At 34.9% G+C, this 26009-nt stretch overlaps 1 protein-coding gene across 14 annotated transcripts in view; it reads right to left on the reverse strand.

Moving 5' to 3' along the window:
- The window catches only part of LCORL (ligand dependent nuclear receptor corepressor like), a 163425-nt gene that overhangs the window by 122067 nt on the left and 15349 nt on the right, over nt 1–26009 (reverse strand). For all 14 annotated transcript variants that reach the window (XM_025887517.2, XM_073891468.1, XM_073891473.1 and 11 more), the window contains exon 2: nt 2493–2558. In XM_025887517.2, the coding sequence (XP_025743302.1) occupies nt 2493–2558 (66 nt within the window). The remainder of the gene's footprint in view (nt 1–2492; nt 2559–26009) is intronic.

Below are 26009 nucleotides of genomic sequence, written 5' to 3' on the forward strand. Positions count from 1 at the left end.
ATGATTTATCTAAAAACACACACTAATCCATTTGATTCCTGCATATAGATTTGCATAGTGAGAAATACTTATAATCCCAGCATCTAAATATTAAACCATTTTTAACAATGGCAACAACAAAGAAAGCACACTTATTTATAAGAGGATAAGAAAGAAGCTGGAGATGTCTATAATGCATAGTTTCTACAGAGCCTTTTCAAGAGGCTCTACACTTTTGATAGTACTGATTTAATTTCCCTCAAAACATATGACTGTCTTCATCCTTGCACAGATACAGATTTATTGCAACAATTAATATCATCATTCTTAAGGCTACAATTTAATTAGATGCTATTTTTTAATTCAAAAGAGGAAATAAAAGGAGGAAGAATTTACCTAAGAAACCTGGAGAAAGAATATTTGGGGTAAACAAAGGCAATGAATATGTGTCTATGTGCAAGTTTCAAAGCTTAGCTAATTTTGTTAATTCCCCCCACCAAAAAAAGCACTAAAAAGGACATAAAGTACAAGATCTATCTGAATTTAAATAAAATGAGATATACAGCAATGGGTTATTAAGTTAAATAAGTAATTATAAATAGATCTACAATGAAATACTGTGCAGCCATTAAGAAAGATGGTCTAGACTTCATATACCCAAATGATATACCAGTGAACACAAGAGGCACAGAAATTACACACACTGTGCATATAGTATATACTACAATTAAATAACAAATACAAATGTAGATCTTATATTTATATAAAAATGTTTAGAAGTTATCTATGGATCATGGGAGTAGGGGAAATTTTTTCTTTCTGGCTTATCTGTATTCTTGAATTTCCTAAAATAAATGTACAACTTGTATACTAAGGAAATACTAGTCTAGAAACAAAATACAAAGCATTTATTTCCTTAGAACATTCTGCCCTTTGTATAATAAACAATTTCTGAAGGAACATAAATATATACATACATATACAACTATATAAATAAACACATGGAAGTGGGGGAAGCAGCAGGCTGAGTCACAAGCTGTAATTTGGGTTGTCAGAAGGCAATTAAGTATAATGCTGACTTCTGACATGAATGAGGACAGCAGGTTAAGAAAGGAAGGCTGAAGAAATGTCAGGCTTAGGTTAAATTCTTGTTTTTTTAGATTTTTCCTTTGTTCATTTGTAAGCTCAGAAAAATATGTGAAACTACAATTAGTATTGCTAAAAAATATATCAGGTAAAAATAATTCAGTGTTGAATTATGATAAGATGAGAAATGATTAAAGTTAAGAGAAATTTAAAAAATGATCTTAGCTAGAAGAACGATAAAACACTAGAACAAGCACATTTTGGAGTCTCCATTCTTAAAAGTCATGTTTTACAGGGATATCAATTCATCTCAGCAAAGACAGGTGGTTGGGACAAATGATCTTTCATAGATACTTTCAGATCAATGATTCCTAACTCAATTATTTTGCTCAACATTAATGAAGAATGGGCAGAAAACTTTTGACTACTCCACCATCATTCCCTCACCTCAACAGACTTATTTACACAGAAGAAAGAAGCACCTTTAGAGATGTCTTGGGTCTCAGTAGAATGGAAGGTACCATAGTACAACAGAAGGTAAAAGAGGACATAAAACAGACCAGATACAAGATTCAGAAATAATTCAACCAAAATTGAAGTAGAAAATCTATACCAGCATTACCTACTTTGAATAAACTGTACTATAAAATTTCAGAGGTCTACAAAAGTGTTCTCCTACTGCTCTATATTTCCAAGCAAGCAATAAAACAACTAAACTATGGTATCACAGCAATTATATCACAAATCAAAATCTTCCACTAGGATTTATGCCACAGCATTTGAAAGAAGTGGCTAATAAATAACAAATAGTATTATACATAAATATAAAACTCTGAACACACATGGTGGGATTTCTCAGAGCGACAATCTGATTTCCAGGCTACCTGTTTCATGAACAACAGGAAATATTTATTTAATTGAACCCTTTTAAATCCTCTTTAAGAATAAGCAAGGGTTGGGGCGCCTGGGTGGCTCAGTCAGTTAAGTGTCTGTCTTTGGCTCAGGTCATGATCCCTTGGTCCTGGGATTGAGCCCTACGTCAGGCTCCCTGCTCAGCAGGGAGCCTGCTTCTCCCTCTCCCTCTGCCTGCCGCTCTGCCTATCTGTGCTTTCTGTCAAATAAATAAATAAATCTTTAAAAAAAAAAAAAAAAGAATAAGCAAGGGTACGTTACAATAAAAATTAAATTTCACCATTAAGCCAAAGACAAGCTTCACTTTCCATTTTGGTCAGTGTACTAAATTTTTAAAAAGATTATGATAACGTTATATAATAACAAAAACAGCATTTAGATCACTTTATTTAAAAATACTAATTAAACAAGACCACAAATTCATGTTTAACGTAAAGTTAGCACAGAACAACCATTTTTCATTGTTAAATGGGACATAAAGTCACAATTTTAAAATAAAACTTAAAAAGCATTACCTTCAAATAAGCTGAGGTCTCTTCGTAGCCGTGGTCCATAAAGCCCTTCTAAAATACTCTCAAAACCTGTGTTGTAAAAGAGAGAAAAGTATATAACCTACTGGAAAAGTTAAATTTTATAATAATCAAAAACCATAATCCCAAATGAATTAGAAAATTATAAATTTAACTAACTATGAGGCGTCATTTTTCCTTTAGGTGAATTAAGCTGAACTAGGCAATACACAAAACAGTAAACAATCACTCAGAAATTACATGATTGTGAAGAATTTAAAATATTCAAATGTAATATTCACTACTAAAACAAGTAAACATCTTTGTTATTTAGAAATATTCCAAGGTTGAAATATTATAGGCAGATTTTTTTGGTAATAATTTTGTAGAGGAGAAAAATGAAAAAAGACACGTATTACATTCTAGTTTATGTCTGTAACAAAAAATGTAAACATAAAAGAAAGTAGCATCTTTAAACTCAGTTACAAGAATGAGTAAGTGAGTATCAATGGGGAGAAAATCTTGCTGTGAAAAGTATGATGTACAAAATTTAAACCTACATACTTATAAAAATTAGAACACAATAATTTGTTCATGGCTACGGACTACCTTGTTTTAAGGAAAAAAAATACCAAAAATCTTGTCAGGATAACAACAATCATGAATTTGAAAGAGTATTCTACCTTTTGGATATACTTATTTTAATATTTCACAATTTTCTTTTTGAAGTCTGTATCTTAATCAATTTTAAGCAGCTTACTGATAAAGTAAAAAGAATGGCAACATTTTTTCACTTAGTAGAATGTGAAGAAATGATGCAACTTAAAATTAATGATACCTTATATTTGACAAAATAATGTAGTTATCACAGTACTTAGTAAATATGTAGTTAATAAAATCTTTGTGAAATGATTCAGTACTAGTTTCTATGAGTGGAAATTTCAGGCAGAAAAGTGAATGAATCATCATCAGAGAGAGCTTTCAAGAATACTATATAAAAGACTTTCATATTAGGTAAAGACTCAGACTGAAAGAACCCCAAATCTTTATTACTAAGATATTTTATTTGCCAATGTGCTCCAAAAATACTGTAAACAACTATTTTAAGGTGTTACTCTGTGTTATATTGGACAAAATATCATGCCCCTCCTCCTTACAAGCCTACTGAATTTAAATGTTGCACATTTCCTAGATTTAAGTCTGAAATGAAGAAGGCAAACAAGGACTTAAACTTTTGTTTTACTGGGCTTCTAGGCTCCTCCCCAGATAAGACCAAGGTCCTATGTATATCCTATTAAGATTTAGTCATAGTACATACTGCTGGTGCTACTGAAAAGTTTTGTTTCTTGTAGGGTGATAGAAACATAATTGGTGTTTGTATATTGACTCTGTATCTAGCAACATTGCTAAATTCTCTAATTATAATAATTCATCTGGATACTCTGTACACAAATACAACATCTATAGATAAGTTTTGTTTTTTTCCTTTCCAACCCTTACTGCTTTCTTTTTTCCTGTTCTTACCTTACTGCCTTGGCTAGACCTCCATTATTATGATGCTGAAAATTAGTGATGATTGGCAGACATCCCTGACTTTGTGAAAATTAATAAAAGGAAATCTCATTTTTGGAGTCAGGAGGCCAGCAGGGGGAGCTCTCACATCCTACCACTGGTTGTCAACTGCAGACTCAAAGGAAGAGAGGGATCTTGCATGTGGATACTACTTGACTGTCCCAGAGGGAGGAAAAAAGAGTTTCCTCCTCCCCTGGCAGCAGTTCAACCAATGAGAGACTGTCATAGTTCTGCTAATGAAAAGCCACTCTACTCTGAACTCCCAGTATGAGAGCCCACCCAATTTCCCTCCTTTTCTTTTAAATAAACCTGTTCAGGGGACTTGCCTATGGTTTTGCCATAGCTTGCTTGTCCAGGATGGTAATTTTCTGCTATTACTGAATAAACCCATCTTTTGCTGGTAAAATAACTGGCAGTTTTATTTTTAAGCTTAACTACTTATGCCCAATCTAAATGGGAAACCATTCAAAGTTTCATCATTAAATATACTTTTAAAATAAACCACTTGGGAAGTCTGGGTGGCTCAGCTGGTTGGTTAAACATCCAACTCTTGATTTCAGCTCAGGGCATAATCTCATGGATGTGGGATCAAGCCCCATGTTGGGCTCCGTGCTCAGCAGGGAATGTCGGAGATTTTCTCTCTCTCTCCCCCACCCTCTGCCCCTCCCCCACTTGCATGTGCACACATGTGTGTGCACGCCCATGCTCTCTCCCCTTCTAAAATAAACAAATCTTGGAGTGCCTGGGCGGCTCAGGTCATGATCCCAGAGTCCTGGGATCGAGCCCCGCATCAGGCTCCCTGCTCAGCGGGGAGCCTGCTTCTCTCTCTCCCACTCCCCCTGCTTGTGCTCCCTCTCTGTGTCTCTCTCTGTCAAATAAATAAAATCTTTAAAATAAATCTTTTTAAAAAAAAAATAAACACTACTTATCACATTCAGGGAGTTCCTTCTACATCTAGCTTGCAAGGGGGTTTTTATTACCGTCAACAGATGAATTTTATCAAATTTATTTTTCATCTATTGAGATAATTGTGTCATTTTTTTCTTTATCTTTTACTATATGTTAAGCCAACCTTTTCCCATTCCTAGGAAAAGCCAACATTATCATGAGGTATTTTTGCTGGGTTTCCTGCCCTGACAGTTCCTTTAAAATTTCTGCATCTATGGTCACCATTGAAACTGGTCTGTAAATTTCTTTTGTACTTATCAAGTTCTGATATTAATGTTGTGCTACCCTCATAAAATGAATGGTAATGTTCTTTTTCTTTACCACCTGCGAAAAATGAAAAAATGTAGGATGTCTTGCTTGAATATTTGGTAGAAATATGCCAGGGATACCACCTGGAAATAAAGTCTTTCTAAACAGGCTTATTACCAATCCAATTTATTTAACTGTCATAGGACTACACAGGTATTCTATTTCTTTTTTTTTTAATTTTTTTTATTGTTATGTTAATCACCATATATTACATCATTAGTTTTTGATGCAGTGTTCTATGATTCATTGTTTGTTCATAACACCCAGTGCACCATGCAAAACGTGCCCTCCTCAATACCCATCACCAGGCTAACCCATCCCCCCACCCCCCTACCCTCTAAGGTATTCTATTTCTTATGTTACTTGTCAATTTCAACTATATTTCTCAATTTATTTGCATCAAATGTTTCATTGTATGCTTTTATCTATCTAACGTCAACAGCATCAGCAGTCGTGCCCTCTTCACCTTTCATTCCTTACTTTGGTTATTTATGCTTTCTCTTCTCAGTAAAGCTCATTAAAGTTTCTCAATTTTTTTAATTTAAAAAGAATCTTTTTGATTCCTTGATCTTCTGTTTCGTATGCATGTTTCCTTATCCATTAACTTCTGCTTCTGTTTTTATTTCATGTCCCCTATTTTTAGTTTATCTGGCTCTTATTTTTCCTTTTTTTTAAAATTTCATTTTATTATGTTATGTTAATCATCATACATTACATTAGTCTTTTTAATTTTTTGTTATGTTAATCACCATACATCATTAGTTTTTGATGTACTGTTCCATGATTCATTGTTTGCATATAACACCCAGTGCTCCATGCAGTACGTGCCCTCTTTAATACCCATCACCAGGCTAACCCATCTCCCCACCCCCTCCCCTCTAGAACCCAGTTTCTCAGAGTCCATAGTCTCTCATGGTTCGTCTCCCCCTCCGATTTCCCCCCCTTCATTTTTCCCTTCCTACTATCTTATTTTTCCTTTTTGAAATGGATGTTTATCTCACTTTCAGCTGTTCTTTCCTAATTTATGTATTTAAAGCTATCAATTTCCATCTAAGTATTCCTTTAAGCTACATTCTACAACTTGTGATACATAATATTTTCTCACCATTTGGTTAAAATATTTCCCAATCTCCATTATGACTCCTTTTGGGATTCACGGTTTTTGGAAGCATATTTTAAATTTATCTGAAGAAAATGCCCAATATAACTTCAAGCCTTTCAAATTTCCTGAGATTGTTTTTATGGTTGATATACACAACCTCTGAAAATTCTCTGCATATACCTGAAAAGAACATGCACTCTAAAACTGCTGAATACAGCATTCTATATTTGTTCATCAGGTTAACATGTTACCTGTGCTCTTTAAATTATCCTTATTCAGTTTTGTTATTTTACGTCCCTTCTACCAATTGTTGAGAAAAGTATCTAAAATCTTTCATAAAATTGTGACTTTCTCTATTTCTTTGAACTTCTGCTTTATGTATTTCCGAAGCTGTATTATTAAGTGTTTATAATTTTATAACTGTTATAGCTTGCTGGTGAATAGAACTTTATCCATTTATGAAGTGACCTATTTTATTTCTAGCAATGATTTTTGCCTTAGACTATATGGTCTAATATTATACAGCTATAAAACATTTTTTGTTAGTTTCTATGATACGTCTTTTCCAGTTATCTCTTTACAATCTTTCTGTATTGTTAATATGGGATATCTTTTAAAAACACTGACAAAAAGGGGCGCCTGGGGGGCTCAGTTGTTAAGCGTCTGCCTTCAGCTCAGGTCATGATCCCGGAGTCCTGGGATCGAGCCCCGCATCGGGCTCCAGCCCCGCATCGGGCTCCCTGCTCAGCAGGAAGCCTGCTTCTCCCTCTCCCACTCCCCCTGCTTGTGTACCCCCTCTCGCTGTGTCTCTGTCAAATAAATAAAATCTCAAAAAAAAAAAAACCACTGACAAAAAAATAAAAAACTCTGACATTTTGTCAGAATTTAGTAATTTAAATTTAAAAGTTACCAATAACTTTGGGTTTATTTTAAGATTTTTATTTATTTGTCAGAGAGACACAGAAATGTTCATGTTCCAATACCCACTACTAATGAATAAATTATATTACACGGCAAGAAGGCATTAAAGTCACAGATGGGATTAAGGTTGCTAATTAGTCGATCTTATAATAAGATCATACTGGTGGACCCACTATAATTACAAAACTCTTTAAAATGGGAAGAGAGAGGTGGAAGAGTCAGAATGAGATGGCATCATTAGAAAGACAACTGGTCACTGCTGGCTTTGAAGGCAGAAAGGAGCCACAAGCCATAGAGTGCTGGCAAACTCTAAATGTTGGAAAACACAAGAAAACGTACTCTGCCCTGAAGCTTTCATAAAGGAATACAGCACTGCCAACAACCTGATGTTAGCCCACTGAGGCCCACTTCAGACTTCTGACCCTCAGAACTGTAAGATAGTAAGTTAGTGTTCTCTTAAGCCACTAAATCTGGGTTAATTTGTTACAACAACAGTAGGAAACTAATACACATTTCTTAGTCCACTCAGGTGGTTATAACAAAGTAACAGAAACTGGAAGCTTATAAACAACAAGCATTTATTTCTCACAGTTCTGGAGGCTATATGTCAAAGATCAGAGTGCCAGCATGGTCAGATTCTGGTGAAGGCTCTCATGTGGGTTACAGAATGCCAACTTCTCTATGTGTCCTCACATAGCGGAAAGGGTGAGCTAGCTCTCTGGGGTCACCTTTAAAAGGGTACTAATCCCATAATCCCAATCCCATGAGAGCTCCACCCTCATGATCTAATCACCTCCAGAAGGCCCCACCTCCCAATATCATTAGTTTGGGCATTAAGTTTTCAACATACGAATTTTGGGGGAACACAAAAATTCAGACCATAGCAACACTTCAAACCAATATCACAGCTAGAGGCAACTTGATTGTCAGGATACAGATCTGCTAGAAGGCCAGTCTGTGACCAATTCAATCTCAGGTATTTTTCTCCTTTTACTTCTTCCTTTTCCTGCTCTGCTCATCAGGCAACGTTTTGGAATTGCAGAGAGGAAGGATGATTTTAGATTTGGTTGCTTCTACCCTGAAGGCATGGCCTTTTGAAGTCTAGCTTAATTTGCAGACGATATCCTCTAAGAATGTCTACTTTGGACAAGCCCCAAGGCTTGAATTTTGATCCTTTTGCCTAGTTAGCCAGGAAAACACAAATAAACAATATTAACAAAGGACTTCAAGCTTAAGCAGCTTTGCCTCTTATTTTCTACTTACCTCTAATGTTAACCTTGGTATTCCCGTCTTTTCAGCTCTAATTTTTTTTTAAATCTAACATTTTTTTCATTGCTTTCAGCACAAAGATTTATCTATATAACTGAGATCAACCTTACCAAAAGACCAAAATTCCTCGTGCATTCAGTTTGACTATAATATAGAGTTCATTTATATAAATACATGCAATTTATCCATTTCTCTATTGAGAGCTGTGTGACTTTTCACTCTTTGGTTATTATGAACAATGGTGCATTAAAACTCTTGATGAATGTGTCATCCTGTCCAAGTGTTAGTTTCTTCTCAACAGAAATCTATAAGTAGAATTACATGGTCCTAAGGTATGCACATTTTCAACTTTACCAGACATTACATCATATGATTAAATCATTTTATAAGTCTATCAGCAATGTTTAAGAGTTCCTGTTTCCCCCCAAATAACCAAAACTTGGTATTATCAAACTTTATATTTGTCAAACACATTAAAATAAAATTTTAATTTAACATATTAGGTATAGCATTTTTTGAAATGTTCTACATTTCAATTGCCCTTTTGCCACTTTTCAACTGATTGCTGGCCTTTTAAAAATTCAGTTTTATGCATTCTGGATGATAACTGTCAATTTCGTGAACTGCATCCATCCAACTATGGCTTGACTTTTCATTTTGTTCTCTCGCACAGAAGTTTGTTTTATTTTAATAAAGCACAGATACTTTTTTTTTGTATCTTGTTTTATGGCTTACAAATTTTTACTTGGATAAAAAATTTTTTTGACAGAAATAATTATTTTACATGTGTATGTGTGTGTATAAAATTCTGAAGTTTTGCTTTCATAAAGGAATACAGCATATTCATATGTAGTTCTTAAATCCATCAAAATTCATTTTTTAGCAACAGTCTAATAAAGAACCCCAACTGTATCCCAAGCATTATACTATCTCAAATGAGGAGCACCTGAGTGGCTCAGTTAGGTGTCTGACCCTTGATTTCAGCTCAGATCATAATCTCAGGGTCCTAGGATCAAGCCCCACATCAGGCTCCACACTCAGCATGGAGTCTGCTTAAGATTCTCTCTCCCCCTCCCTCCGCTCAGGCTCTCTAAAAAAATTTTAAAAAATAAAATTTAAAAACAAATAAAAAAAATATTACCTCAAATGATTAGTAAGGCTACCTTTATGTCCCTTAAGTCCCTAAACGTAAGTCTATATTTTTTTAATTAATAGCTTTATTGAGATATAATTTATGACCATAAGAATTATTCATTGTAAATATACAATTCAGTGATTTTAATAGAACTCTGTATAATCATTACCACAATCTAATTTTAGAACATTCCATCACCTTGAAAAGAAATATTATACCCATTTAAGAGTCACCTCATTCCTACTCCAGCCCTAAGCACCTATTAATCCACTTTTTGCCTCTATAGATTTGCCTTTTCTGGATATTTCATATAAATAATCTGTGCTTTTTTGTGTCTGGCTTCTTTCACTGAGCATAATGTCTTTCAGATTCATCCATGTTGTAGCATATATTAGTACTTCATTACAATTGTATATCCATTTATCAGTTGATAGAACTTTGGGCCGTTTCCACTTTTTGGTCACTGTCAATAATGCTGCTATGAACATTTGTGTCCAAAGTGTAGACACATATTTTCATTTCTACTGGGTTGGTACATAGAAATAGAATTGGAATTGCTAGTTCGTATGATAATTTTATGTTTAACATTTTAAGAAATTACCAAAATGAAAAAAAAAAAAATTACCAAACTGTCTTCCAAAGTAGCTGGACCATTTTATACTCCCACCAGTGATTTCTACATTCTTACCAACACTTGCCTTTTTGATTACAGCCACTCTAGTAAGTATGAAGTGGTATCTCATTTTCCTAGTGACTAATAATGTTGAACATCTTTTTATGTGCTTATTGGTAATTTGTATATGTTCTTCAGTAAAAAAAAAAATGTCTATTCAAATCCTTTGCTTACATTGTAACTGGGTTATTTGTCTTTTCATTACTGAGTTGTGAAAGTTCTTATGGATATAGGTCACTTATCAGACACAATTTATCTGCAAATATTTTCTCTGCTCTGTGGGCTCTTTTCACTTTTTTGATGTCTTTTGGAGCACAGAGGTTTGTAACTTTGTGTAACTAAAGTCCAGTTCATTAACTTTTCTTTGTGGAACTGTTTTTAAGCTCTCCATTAATCTGTTTGTCTACTAATAAGCAAATATCACAATGTGTTAAGCATTATGAGGATCTTAAAAAAATATTAATAACATTTAATTATTTTTTTAAAGTATAGCATATAATTTGTTGACATTATTCTTGCTTACCTTATGGTTTTCATGGACACCAAAAATTTTAACTTAAAAAAAAAAAATTCTTTTTGGTGTACCCAATGGATATGGTCAACGTATATCCAGTAAACTTGCTAAACTCCTCTACCCATTTTAACAATATATCTATTGACTCTCTTACATTTTTCAACACAAATATGTGTGGAAAGCCACAAATGTAATTCCTCTCTCAAATTATTGTGCTTTTCTTCACCCCTAATTCTATTGCTTTGGTTAAGGCCTCCAGTTAATGTTCAACAGGACTGGTAATACTCTAAATTACCTACACAAGAACAAAGGTAAGAATTATAGCACATTTCCCATCCAAAACTGTGCAAAGCCAGAAGACAAGGGAGTGACATTTTTAAGTACTAAAAGAAACTATCAACCCAGAATTCTATACTCAGTAAAAATATCTTTTGAAAATGAAAATGAAATAAAGACATTTCAGACTATCCCCTCAAAAAAAAAAAAATTATCAGAAGACCCGCAATACAAGAAATATTAAATGAAATTATTCAAGTAGAAGAAATATAGACCCTTGGATCTGTACAAAAAAAAAAAGATTCCTCAAAAATTGTTAAGATAAAGATAAATAAAAAAATAAAAGAATTTTCCCCATTCTCAATAACTCTAAAAGATAATCAACTATCTAAAGTAAAAACAGTAGTGATATTGGTTAATAGCATATATAAAATTTTTGCAAATCATATAACTGATAACAGACTTGTATCTAGACTAAATAAAGAACTCTCAAAACACTAAGAAAAGTTTTTTAAAAATGGATAGAAGATTTAAACAGGATCAGCAAAGAAGACATATGATGGCAAATAAGCACATGAAAAAGTGCCCAACATCATTTATCACTGACATGCAAATCAAAATGCCAATAAAAGGTCACTATACACCTATTAGAATGGCTAAAAAGAAACTGCTAATACTACAGGCTGGTAAGGATGTGGAGCAACTAGATTTCTCATAAATTGCGGGTAAGAATGCAAAATGGCACAACTTTAGAAAACAGTTTGACAATTTCTAGTAAGTTAAACATATACTACCACATGATCCACAATTCCACTCCTGGACATTTACCCAAGAGAAACGAAAACTATATTTACACAAAAACCTGTACTCAAGTGTTCATGGGGTTTCATTCACAATTACCCAACCCTGGAAAAAACCCAATGTTCTTCAACCGTTGAAAGGATAAACCATGGTACAATGGAATACTACTCAGCAAAGGGAACAAACTACTGATACATGCAACAATATGGCTATATCTCAAATGCATGTTAAGTGCATTGTTAAGTGAAGGAAGCCAACTCAAAAGTACACACTGTGTGATTCCATGTACATAACATTCTAGAAAAAAGCAAAACTTGTAGGGTCAAAAAGCAGATCAATGGTTGCCAGTGCCAGAGTATAGGTAAGGAGATGACTACCAAGGAGCACAAAATAACTTCTGGGGATGGGGCACATGGGTGGCATAGTCAGGGTCATGAGATCAAGCCCCACATCAGGCTCCCCACTCAGCACAGGGCAGAGTCGGCTCGAGATTTTCTCTCCCTCTTCCTCTGCCCTTCCTGCTTGTGCTCTTTCTAAAATAAACAAATCTTTATAAAAAAAAAAAAAAAGAACTCCTAGGGTTGACAGAACTGCTCAATATCTTGATTGTGGAAGAGTGGGTAATCCAACTGCTTGTGTGTCAGAATTCATAAGACTGTTCTCTGTAAATTATACTTTAACAAACCTTGCTAAATTTTTAAAAAATAGCGTAAGAGATTTAAAGCAGAGAAAGGTGAAGGTCATTACTGAGAATTAAATGAACTGTGAGGTTAGATGGATTAATGGGTTATCCTTAAGAACAATAAAGTCAACCACAAATGATGTCAGGGTTTAATGTAAAGATAGAAGACTGAAAATTAGTCATCAGTCATCAGTGATGTGGAAAGGTAACTTAGCTTCCCACATGTTCATGACATACCAAAAATCCCATGATCCTCAAAAATAAAGAGCCTTCTGTATGGGGTAGAATAATGATTTGAAAGCAAAAGCATGACACAGAGTACACACAGAGAAACTACTTGAAAAAAAAAACAAAAAAACAAAACCTAAGATTCTGGAAGTGAAATATACCAAGAGAAGGTAAGATACAGGAAGTAGTGGGTAACTAAAATAGAACAGAGGTAAAACTTGCTGATGGTAAGTAACCATATTATAAATTTAAGGGTACGTACTATGCTGATGCTTTCTGCATTCCCCACTCTGCTTATCATAATGCTATTAATAAAGCTGACCTAAGGGCTACAAATCTAATACTGTATTTTTGTAATGAAAACACACCTGATTATAATGCTTTCTATCTGTAAATTACCTTTAGACAGATTCTTGAGTTGCTAGATTCTATTGTGTTTTAAGTCTTATTAAATGTAGCAAGTCTAGTAACTTTGACCTATTATATAACATACAAACTGTCTTTTCCTAAGGTCACAATTATTTAATGAAATGCTTTAGTCAGTACTCAGATGATAAATCCATTTAAGTGTATCTTTACTTCCATGGTGGTAAATCCATGCACTACACTCAACATAAAGCTGTACTGAGTAAAACTATAGTTTACACAAAATTTCAATACTTTCTATCTGCTAGAATCTTGCTACTAAACACTGACTCCTGGACTTAAATATAATAGACATTAAGGCAAAAGGCAAGAATTCAGACTTCGGCACTGGAGGATATAGAAAAAGATGGTGTCAGGTAAGGTTTTCCAGAAATGGATGACACCCAATCTGAGTCTTAATGGAAAAAGGGAGTTAGTTGGCAAAACAAGGAAGGGCACATTACACATACAGAAAAGGAGATTAGCATATAGAAAGACATGGGGAATAGAAAGCTTAATATACTCAAGAACAGCACTAGCCAACAGAACTGTTATATAATGATAGAGATGTTCTATATCTGTGCTGTCCAATACAGGAGTTGAGGAAGAGATTTAAAATTTTTATTTAGTTTTAACTAATTTAAACAGCCATGCCTAGAAATTGAAAAACTATGGCAAAAATAAAGAATGGGATGTGAAGAAAAGGAAATATAAAAGGCTGGAGAGATGAGCGTAACACGGATCCTGAAAGGCCTAGTGCATTTTCCAAGTAGTTAATTTTTACCTTGAAAGTCAGAATGAGCCATGCTAGGTCTTTAAGTAGTCAAGAGACAGGATTAGCTTTACATTCAGAAACGATCACTCAAGTGGCAAGTGGCATATAGACTAAATGGGAAAAGAATAAAGATACAAGGCTAGAAAATTTGCAGAAATACAGCGGAGAAAAAAACAAGAACCTAAGTTTAGGCAGAAGTTTACCTAAGAGAAAGAAGATAGCTCTGAGTGATATAATACAATTAAGTGGAAATAATAATTAAATGGTGACATAGCTTCATTATTTTAAGGTGAGGCTGAGTGGAATTAAGATTTCTGGCTTGAGAAATTGAGTGAATAAACATTCACCAAGACACAAAATCCACGAAGTGGTTTTGTTTTGGTTTTGTTTTACATAATTGGTAAACATAAAAAGAGTTCACTTTTGGATATGGTCACTTGGATATGTGAGCATAAATCAAACAAAAACATCCAGACGCAGAAACATAGACTTAGAGGTCATCAGTACATAGACGGAAGATGGGAGTCCCATTTTCTAATTAATTAAAACAGACTTTCTTCAAGTATCAGAATAAAAAATTTTTAAATTACCACTCAAAAGCTTTTTTCTATTTAATTGCTAATACTGTAATGTTATCATTGTTTTTTTACTACAAATGTTCAGTATTTCAGTACACATAAACAAAAAGTCAATACACCATCTGGTAGCCTGGCCTCCCCTCACCCCTGCCAATTCTCAAGACCTAAAAAATGCTACATTATATCCCACCACCCGCATTCACACAAAGCTCTTCTTTCAACCTACAATATATTCCAACCCCCCAGTTTTATGCCCAAAACATGTCTGGATAACTCCTACTAATTCTTAAAAACTTGGTATTAAGAATCACTAAAACCATAAAACTCCTAGAAGAAAACATAGGGAAAATACTCCTTGACATTAGTCTTGGTGATGAATTTTTTTATATGATACCAAAAGCACTGGCAACAAAAGTAAAAGTAAACATGTGGGACTAGACCAAGCTAAAAAGCTTCTGCACAGCAAAGGAAATGACCAACAAAATGAAAAGGCAACCTACAGAAAGTATTTACAAACCAAGTGGTCCAGTTTTATATGATAAGGGGTAATAGCTAAAATATATAAAGAACTCACACAACTGAACAGCAAAAAACAATCCAACTAAAAATGGGCAGAGGAACTGAACATTTTTCCAAAGACATACAAATGGCCAATAGGTACATGAAAAGGTACTCAACATCACTAATCAGGGAAATGCATATCAAAACCACAATGAGCTATCACCTCACACCTGTTAGGATTGCTATAATCAAAAAGATAAGAGATAACAAGTGCTGGTAGGAAGCGGAGAAAAGGGAACTCTTGTATACTGTTGCTGGAAATGTAAATTGGTGCAGCCACTACAGAAAACACTATAAAGGTTCCTCAAAACATTAAAAATGGAATTACCATATGATCCAGCAATTTCACTTCTGGGTATATATCTGAAGGAAACAAAATCACTATGGTGAAGAGATACCTGCCCCTCCCCACTTCACTGCAGTATTATTTACATAGAAACAACCTAAGTGTCCCTCAACGAATGAATGAATAAAGATGGGGTATATATAGATAACAGAGTATCATTCAGCCATGAGAAAGAAAGAAACCCTGCCTTTTGCAACATGGATGAATCTAGGGGACATCATGCTAAATGAAATTAGCCAGACAGAGAAAGACAAATCTGTGATCTGATCTCATTTTTATGTGGAATCTTACAAAAAAAAGAGAAAAAGGTCAAACTCCTAGAAACAGAGTAGAATGGTGATTACCAGGGGCTGGGGGGTGGGGGAGATGGAGAGATGCTGGTCAAGGAGAACAAGCTTTCAGTTAAAAGATGAAAAAGCTCTGGGGATCTAATCAAGAGCATAGTAATACTGTGTTGCATACCAGAAATTTGCTAAGAGTAGATTTGAAGCTTTTTCATCATATACACACAAAAAAGGGAACTATGTGAGGTGTTAACTCTATTATACAAATCATTGCACAAAGTATACATTCATCAAATCATCACATTGTATACTTTAAAATATACAATTTTATTTGCCAATTATATCTCAGTAAAGCTGGGGGAAAATACTCACTGCCTCAATTTAAAGCTCTGTCTAATCTAATCTAGCTTTAGACTACACTAGATCCGTTGTTTCATGCTTCATATTATATAATACCTATACTTTCCCTTTGAAGCACTTATCACAATTCTAATTAATCATGTATAATTTTTAAAATGTCTCTTCCCAAGTAATCAATTATTCATTTACCAAATATTTACACATGAACCAGGTGTTCTAGAAGCTGGGGATACACTGGTAAGTAAGAAGAGACAAGGAGTAAGATGAGACAAGTATTCTGCCCTCAACTCAAACTGGGAGAAGGGGAGTAACAGGGAAAAAATTCACATAGATAAATATTTGATATTTTTATCTGATAAATGCCATGAAATTTTAAAAGCTCCAAGAAGTAAAGTACCATGTCATCTTGCTTGCTATACTAGCCCTAGTGTCTGGCCCACATAAGGCACTCAAATATTTATTGAATAAATGAGGAAAAAATTTAACCCTGAGACCAAAGACAATTATTCTCAAAAAAACTTTTAGAACACAACCCAATTTTAAGTTAAAAACTACCTGTTCTTGGGTACCTGGGTGGCTCAGTTGGTTAAGTGACTGCCTTCGGCTCAAGTCATGATCCTGGAGGCCCTGGATCGAGTCCCGCATTGGGCTCCCTGCTCGGCAGGGAGTCTGCTTCTCCCTCTGACCCTCCCCCCTCTCATGTGCTCGCTCTCTCTCTCTCATTCTGTCTCAAATAAATAAATAAATAAAATCTTTAAAAAAAATAAAAAATAAAAACTACCTGTTCTTAATAGTTATCATTCTTTACATTAAGTTTCTTTCTGAAATTCACAGCCATTTATTTATTTATATCCTATCTTGTTCTAAAAAGAAATACTCATATTTATGTCTTGCTTAGTTTATTAGTGCTTTTTCTACTTCTTAGAAGCTAAGACACTAGTTTCAATGTAACCACTGCCTCTTTCTTAAGCTGTGTCTTACTATTGTTCTTCCTGTAAGCATATGTCAAATATATTTTCTACTACAACTTAAGGATTGTGGTGCCTCTGTTAATAAACATGTCCCTATTACAAGGTCTTGAAGTCTCCCTAATCTCCAAACATGAGCATATAACTGGAACTAGTGGTATCTACTAAAATCAAGGATGCCACTAAATATCCTACAATGCATAGGACAAAACTCCCCAACAAGGAATTGTCCATCCCAAAATGTCAATAGTGCCAAGGTTGGTTCAAAACTCAGGGTTAGGAAAACTGGGTCAATATGTCTGATTATACACTAAAAGAGAAAAACCCAAAGAATATCTTAATTATCCACCTCTTTCTCTGATTTACATTTATGCAACAAGTGTAAATCAAACTAGTCATAAAGAATTACCGAGGAATAAGCACATGGACAAAATAAATGGTTATACTGTACAAGGCTTAAACACAGTTGATTTGATACTGTAATAATTATTTCACTGAATTTAAATGCTTGTTAGGCACTGCTGGGGAAACTGCTCTCATCCTCTCATTAAAACTATTAGCATTCCCTGATTTTTATATCTGAGTCTGTTTTGCCCTCTCATAAATACAGGATGATAATGAGTAAGATCCAGGTTGGAGTCCCAGATTTCCCATCCTATCAGCTATGTGATCTTGGAAAAATGACCTAACTTACCTAAGTCACTAATCTTTCTTCTGTAAGACTTGGAATATTATCAACACTTCATATGTTGAAGATTTACTTATTATAATCAAACATTTAATAAAACTCATATATCCCAGGTAGAGTCAATTTGTATAGAATTTTTAGTGAAATGTAAAGCAATAAACAAAAGCTAAACACTATTCGCAAACTAGAAATACACACAGGTATCTGAAATAGACTTTACTCCTACTCGAGAATATATGGACAAACTCAGGAAATGTATTCTGACCACTCTGTGTCCATATTATTTCCCTTTATCTTTTAGTGTTTGTAAATTATTTTTATAGAGTTATAATACTAGAATATTCATAATTTATAGCATTGATGTCTGATTTTAATCAAGACTAATAGGTGAAACAACTAGATTTATACACAAATGAAAAGACAAAATACGGGGTAATAATGTGCTCTAGGAAGAAACTTACAATAATTTAAATAAGAAGGTTTGTGGAGCATTTAAAAGAATCCAGCACAGAAAAATTCAATGTGCAACTTTTCCAAAAGACACCTTTGTACATAAAGTATATCTGACTCTCACTTTGAAATCATTTGTAGAAAGTAGACTATGAATGCTTTAAAGAAGAAGAGAAAAATAAACACGTCCAAGAAGACGGAAAGGGAATAGGACAGGCAAACGACAGAGGAGAATTTCAATTTCATCTGTCATGTTTTATTTCTTTAAGATGGAAGGTACCTGGATATACAAAATATTACACTGTAAATTTTCTGGAGGCCTGATACAGTTCACAAATTGAAAAAAATTTATAATTCCAAACAGTGAAACTGTTACCTTAAAGATTCACCTGTACTGAACATTATTCTCAGCAATACAGAAAATGTTAAGTTTACTGGAGTAACTCTCTGATTACTAAGGCTCTTATAATAGATATCAGGATCATTATTCTAATCAACTCTCACCACTTAAAAGAGCATAAGACTTTATTAACTCTACTTAAAACTCTTTGGTCCCTACTCCTTACAGGATAAATTACAGATGTTCTAAAATAGCATACATGGCCTTCTCTGATCTAACCTCTACCTATTCTCCCACCTCATTTCACATAACTTCATCATAATTAAATTACATGTCACCTATACGAAACAACTTACTACGTTTACACATCTGAACTTTTTGCACATGTTGTCTATCTGAAATCCTTTTCCCTCCATGATCTTTGTTCATCTGTCAAGTATCCTGTCTTCCAAACTAACCTAAAACATTTTCTTTCAGCTTTACAACTAGCCGAGTACCCATATTAAGCAGCAGTTATGTGTAAAATACATAAAGTTGGTATACAAGTACTGTCTAAATGGTATCACAAAGTCTTTTCCAATCTTATTTGTCAGAATTTATTGTTATCAGCACCACATTCTCCAAGTATGTTCACAACCCAACTTGAGACATTTCTTTTTCATTTTGTTGTTGTTGTTGTTGAAGAAGGAGCTAGAATGTTTAGCTCCTTGACAACAGGTACAACATTACTGCCTTTGTTGTATTATCCCCAGGATCTGCCATAGTGATTCCTCTAATAAAATGTAGTTGAGGGGCACCTGGATGGCTCAGTTAAGCATCTGCCTTCGGCTCAGGTCATGATCCCAGGGTCCCAGGGTCAAGTCCCACATCGGGCTACCTACTCAGCAGGGAATCTGCTTCTCCCTCTCCCTCTGCTGCTCCCCCTGCTTGTGCTCGCTCACTCTCTCTGTCAAATAAATAAAATCTTTAAAAATAATAATAATAATAAAATGTAGTTGAGGGGCACTTGGGTGGCTCAAATGGTTAAGCGTCTGGATCTTGATCTCAGGGTCATGAGTTCAAGCCCTGTTTAAAAAATAATAATGTAGGGGCGCCTGGGTGGCTCAGTTGTTAAGCATCTGCCTTCAGCTCAGGTCATGATCCCAGGGTCCTGGGATCAAGCCCCACGTCGGGCTCCCTGCTCGGCGGGAAGCCTGCTTCTCCCTCTCCCACTCCCCCTGCTCGTGTTCCCTCTCTCACTGTCTCTCTCTGTCAAATAAATTAAAAAATCTTTAAAAAAAATAAAAATTAAAAAAATAATAATGTAGTTGAATTTCATGGCTGACAGAGGAGAGCTCTCAAGGGAGAGAGGGACCATTTATACTTAATACTGTTTCAATAAAGAGATAGAAGAAGTTTAAAATAATAAGGTGACTAATATAAAAACAAACATTTGTTGCAAATGATACTATTTTAGAGAAGACTAAAACAGTGACAAAGTCTTCATTTTTTTCAAAAAACATTTTTGTTAAACTCCTAATAAACACTTGCCTTAAAGTCACAGTTTAGTGGGGAAGAAAAGGCAAAGCAACAAACAAGATCAATAAATATTACATAAAATGTGTGAGATGAGCAAGACTAGAGAGCTGAAGTCTAAGAGAAAGTGGGAGAAATAAAATAGCAAAAGGTATACTATCATTATTATTTAATTAGGGGAGGGGAGAAACCAGTGTTAGTAATGAGCATGGTAGTTAAAGCAAAGATGTTAATTTTAACATCAGAGAAGATAAATACAAGATGAAAAGCAAACACTCTTACAAATAAATCATACTCAAGTATGACATAAGTACTTGCAAAAGAAACCAGTTTTTAAGGGACAAGAAACTCAAAAGCAAAATATACTATAAACTCTGGCTTATCTCAGTGGTTTAACTCTAGTTGAATTTAGTGACTTAATTCTGTAAAAAGAAATGTTTTTAAGCCCATAAGGGGAAGGGGACAGGAGAGGAGACTCTATATTCCTTGATATCTTAACTCACTGTTGATACAGTTTATCATTCATCAAAGTCTTGTCTTGGCTCCAAATGTCTTCTGGCTATTTAGAAAACTCAAGGCCACCCTCAAGAGAAAAACAGTATTACTTGCCACAAATGGGGTTATTAAATATGCCATGAGTGATAAAAAACATTTTCCAAAAATACTTTACACAAATAGCTGTATGAACAAAAGTACAAAAGGGACAGCAAAGACACCTGACAAATTACAAATTTTAACATAACTTTATTATTTTAAAGTAACTGCATATCTAAAGAGAATAAAACAAAGGCAAAGAGTATTAACTGTATTATTCAATTTCCATTAGATTTATGTTTATATTTATTTTTTTAGCAATGGAAGGGTGAATATACTGAAAAAACATATTCACTCAACAATTATTTAAGTACTCAGGGAGTACCAAAAAGACAGGGAAAGAGAAAACATGGATTTTCTTTGCACACAACACACACACTTTGAGTGCACACACACATACTTTGAACGTGGTGGAATACACACACACACACACACACACACACACACACACACACACACACACACACACATATAAATGTTTATGATAGAGGAAGGTGAGAGTGGTATCAGTGCACAGAAAAGGGTACCAAATCCAAACTTGGAGAGGCTAAGAAAGGCTTCTTGGGAAAAGTGAAATCTAGTCAGCTAAGATGGGATAGAAAAATAATCCAGGAGTTGAACCAAAATTGAAAATGTATAATGTGGGGTACCTGGGTGGCTCAGTTGGTTAAGTGTCTGCCTTTGGCTCAGGTCATGATCCCGGGGTCCTGGGATCAAGCCCCGCATCAGGCTCCCTGCTCAGCAGGGAGTCTGCTTCTCCCTCTCCCTCTGCCCCTCCACCCTGCTGATGCTCTGTCACTCAAATAAATAAGTAAAATCTTTAAATAAATGTATAATGTATAAGAATGTTAACTGTACTGTTTGCAATAATGTAAACTGGAAACAACCCAATTATCCTTCGAAATGAGAAAAGAGGAATGTTACACATATTTATATATCAACATATTATAGGGCAATGAAAAGGAATAAACTGTATCTGAAGGCAACTATATGAATGGATCTTACAGATAGAATGTTGAGTTTAAGAAGCTAGACACAAAAAAATAAATGCTATATAATTCCATTTAAACAGCTTCCTAATAACAGGCAAAAATAATCCATGGTATTAAGTTGTCAGAAAATTATCTACATTTGAGAAGGGAGGTGAGATTAGTTACAGGGAGAGGTTATGAGGGGACTTCTTGGGGAGGGGTTCTATTTCTTGATCTGGTGGTGGTTGCACGAGTATGTTCATTTTGTTCACTGAAGTTTATAATCTATATACTTTTTTCTATGTAGTTATACTTTTTTTTTTTTAAGATTTTATTTATTTATTTGACAGAGAGAGAGAGACAGCGAGAGCAGGAACACAAGCAGGGGGAGAGGGAGAGGGAGAAGCGGGCTTCCCACCAAGCAGGGAGCCTGACGTGGGACCCAAGCCGAAGGCAGAAGCCTAACAACTGAGCCACCCAGGAGCTAAAGATAATGGGAGCCATTATCTTTAAAAGTAGTTATACTTTTTAAAAAGTTTGTAAAAAGAAGCAGTGAATAGCAACTATTGGTAATCCAAAAGGAGAAAACAAATATGCAAAAGCCCAGAGGTACAGTGTCTGAGAACCCCAAAATAGCTCAGTGTGACTCCTCTGTAAATTGCTAACTACAATATCTATACTCAAAGTTATAATGAGGAGGGATAGAATATATATAAAATAGATACCTGGTACAAGTATTAATAATCAATAAATGTTAGCTGGCATTATTTCTATACTACTACTACTGAGCTACTGATGCAGCTGATTGATGGTAGTGCCCAAGGCAGAATGACAAAAGGGGTAAGTAGTATAGAGGCAGCAGGTTATGCTGGGCTTTCTAAGCCATGTTAAGAATTGAGACTTTATCCTAAGGTTGATAGGAAACCAATGAAGTTTTTTTACACAGAGAATCATGTGATCACGTTTGAGTTTAGGAAAATTATCCATAGAAAGATGTCAGATGGTTAAGCATCTGCCTTCGGCTCAGGTCATGATCCCAGCGTCCTGGGATCGAGTGCCGCATCGGGCTCCCTGCTCAGTGGAGAGCCTGCTTCTCCCTCTGCCTCTCTCTCTTTCTCTCTCTCTCTGTCTCTCATGAATAAATAAATAAAATCTTTAAAAAAAAAAAAAACAAAAAGACATCAAGAAGGAAGAGACTGTCAATAAATACTGCAGAGAGGTCCACTACAGAGAAAGGAAGAACAACAACAAAATCACTGATTTGAAAATCAGTATGTAACAACTTGTACAACACAGTTAACTGGCACCTAGAATAAAAGGTACTCTACAATTTACCACAAAAATCTCGATTTAATATTTTTTACATAATTGTAACTTTAAGCACACAAATGGCAACAGGACATCCTGTTCATTAAAATTAAACTAAAAACACATTTTTTTAAGTCTCCTGGAATCATCATAATTATTAGCACTAACGACAAGTTATACACATAGGTGAATATCTATATATATGTCTCTATCTAAATCTCATAAAGTTCAGATTTTTTAAGCCATAAATTAATTTGCTGTGGTTCTTTTAATAAACACGACATAAATACCAAATTATCAGGAGTGCTGACATATAACACTAATGTGAAAACAATTTAATAAGTTATTGTTAATTCAACAACAACCAAGTAAGATGAGTGCTCTGAGGGATTTTGACATATTAGCTACATCACTGTTAATTCAGTGGCTCTATAAGATTAAAAAACAATGAACTGCTCTTCAGCATATTCAATGAGTTTATTAATAAGCGGTACCTTCTTTGGTTTGCTTGATGAATAGAAAATGTCACACAGATCTAAGACATAAGCAGCAATGGTTTCTTACTAGTTTTTAGAGCTATTCAAAACACAGAGGATAAAGATGGGCAGAAGAGAGGGAAAAAGAGGGTAAGAAAGAAAAAGTATGACAGAGAGAAAGAAAAATCGAGAAAAAGTAAGCTTCTGGGTTCTAAATTTTTTTTGGCTCATAAAGCATATACAACCAAAAATAGTTTAATATTAAGCCTAAAAGCAGTAAGATGTCATATATATAATATTTTCCACAACTCTTACATAAATCCACAATTACTTGCACAAAATGTGTAATCTGGGATTATTCATATTAGAACAAGAAATGGGGGCACCTGGGTGGCTCAGTCAGTTAAGTGTCTGCCTTCAGCTCAGGTCATGATCCTAGGATTCTGGGATCAAGTCTCCCATCAGCCTCCCTGCTCCAATAGGGAGTGTGCTTCTTCCTCTCCCCCTCCTCCCCACTTGTTCTCTCAAATAAATAAACAAAATCTTAAAAAAAAAAAAAGAGAGAAAGAAATGGATTACAGCATTCAGACAACCAATATATAAAATGTTTTGTTTTGATTAAAAATTTTAATATTAGGGGCACCTGGGCGGTATAGTTGGTTAAGCATCTGACTCTTGATTTCAGCTGGGGTTGTGATCTCATGGTCGTGGGATCGAGCCCCATGTAGGGCTCTGCACTCAGCGTAGAGTCTGCTTGGGACTCTCTCTCCTTTTCCCTCTGCCCCCCTGCTCGTTCACATTCTCTCTTTCTCTCTCTCTCTCTCACAAGTGGATAAATTTTTAAAAGAAATTTTTCTTTAATATTAAAAATTAGGCCAGAATTTGTAATACTGTTAAAGCTAGATCAAAGGAATATGGAAATTCATTATGCTTTCTTCTACTTTTGTACATACTTAAAATTTCCCATAATGATTTTTATAAAATATGCCCAAGTTTTCAAATATTCTCCTGGGAAGGTTACTTTTGATATCCACAAAGAAAGAGTAATCATTGTTTGCATAGGGTTGGTCTAAAACAGAGAACTGTTAACAGTAAATTCATTGAATGGAATGTAGAAAGTAGCATTCCAATGACCTTCCAAACTTAAAAGCAAATTAACAATAAGGTCAGATGAATCTCAATTAAATAGCAGAATAACAATATTTAAAAAAAACAAAACTATTCACAATCTGCCCCTCAAGCCAATTTTTGTATTCCATGGTTTCTGCCACACTGCAGCTCTCAGGGATCTACAATAATTTTTTTGGAAAAAACAAAACAAAAACAGAGGCAGATCAAAAGTTCAGTTTTAGAGGTGTCTGGGTGGCTTAGTCTGTTGAGTGTCTGACTTTTGATTTCAGCTCAGGTCATGATCTCAGGGTTGTGGGATCCAGCCCCGCACTGGACACTGCGCTAGGCAGGGAGTCTGCTTAAGATTCTCTCTCTCCCTCTCCCTCTGCCCATCCCTCTGCTTGTGCATGCTTGCTCTAGCGTGCTCTCTCTCTCTCATAAATAAATCTTTAAAAAAAAAAGAGTTCAGTTTTAGGTATGCTATATTTAGGATATCTGAAAGACATACAAATAAGTGAAAAAAGATCAAGTAAATCAAATATTGAGATAGGTTAGTAACTGGGAGGACACAGAGAAAATGAAGGTAAAGGAAGTGTCTGGGATTTTGTTTAAAGATGGAATCATTATATGTCAAAGCTATGGGGGTCTAAAACCTATAGTGAACCATGTTACACTCTAGCAACTTCGACACAATTAGGGAAAACTGATCTGAGACAGTCTTTCCAAATTACGTTTATTATAAATTATTAACAAACAACATACAATTACAACATAAAATTACTCAGTCTATCTAGGCTAAATTTTCCTGACAGATAATGAGGAATCAAATTTAGGAGGGAAAAAACAAAATACCACACACACAATAATAATGAAGGCCTAAAGCCACCCCTAGGCCTTCAAATGTTAAGAAAACAAGAATGCACAGGCACCACATCATTCCTGCAGCAGAAGTAGGAGCCTCTGAACTGTGAAATATGAAAAATATGCTGCTCTACATCCTATCCTGGATAACTATCTCACAATCCAACTAGGCCTCCTAAAAGAAGCCTGAAAATAATTTTCTCTATTCTTCCTCCTTTTTTTTTGTATGCCCATGGCTCATCAATATCTAAAATCTGTTGACTGTAATGCATCATATCTTTTGAGTTTTTCCTTCTCCTCCATTACTACCACTGCTCTTATTTCAGATCCTCATAATTTCTTGGTTGGACTATCTTGACGTCCCGCTGGTTAATCTGCCTGTCTATTCCCCTATTACTCTACCGGCAGAATCATCTTATAAAACCACAAATGAACCTATGTCACTCCCATGCTTAAAACCCATCAATGGTTTTCCACTACCTATGAGTTATTTAATGGGGACG

The sequence above is a fragment of the Callorhinus ursinus genome, unplaced genomic scaffold (assembly GCF_003265705.2).
Source record: "Callorhinus ursinus isolate GAN/ISIS: 27379988/994484 unplaced genomic scaffold, GSC_fseal_2.0 scaffold4, whole genome shotgun sequence".
Lineage (NCBI taxonomy): Eukaryota > Metazoa > Chordata > Mammalia > Carnivora > Otariidae > Callorhinus > Callorhinus ursinus.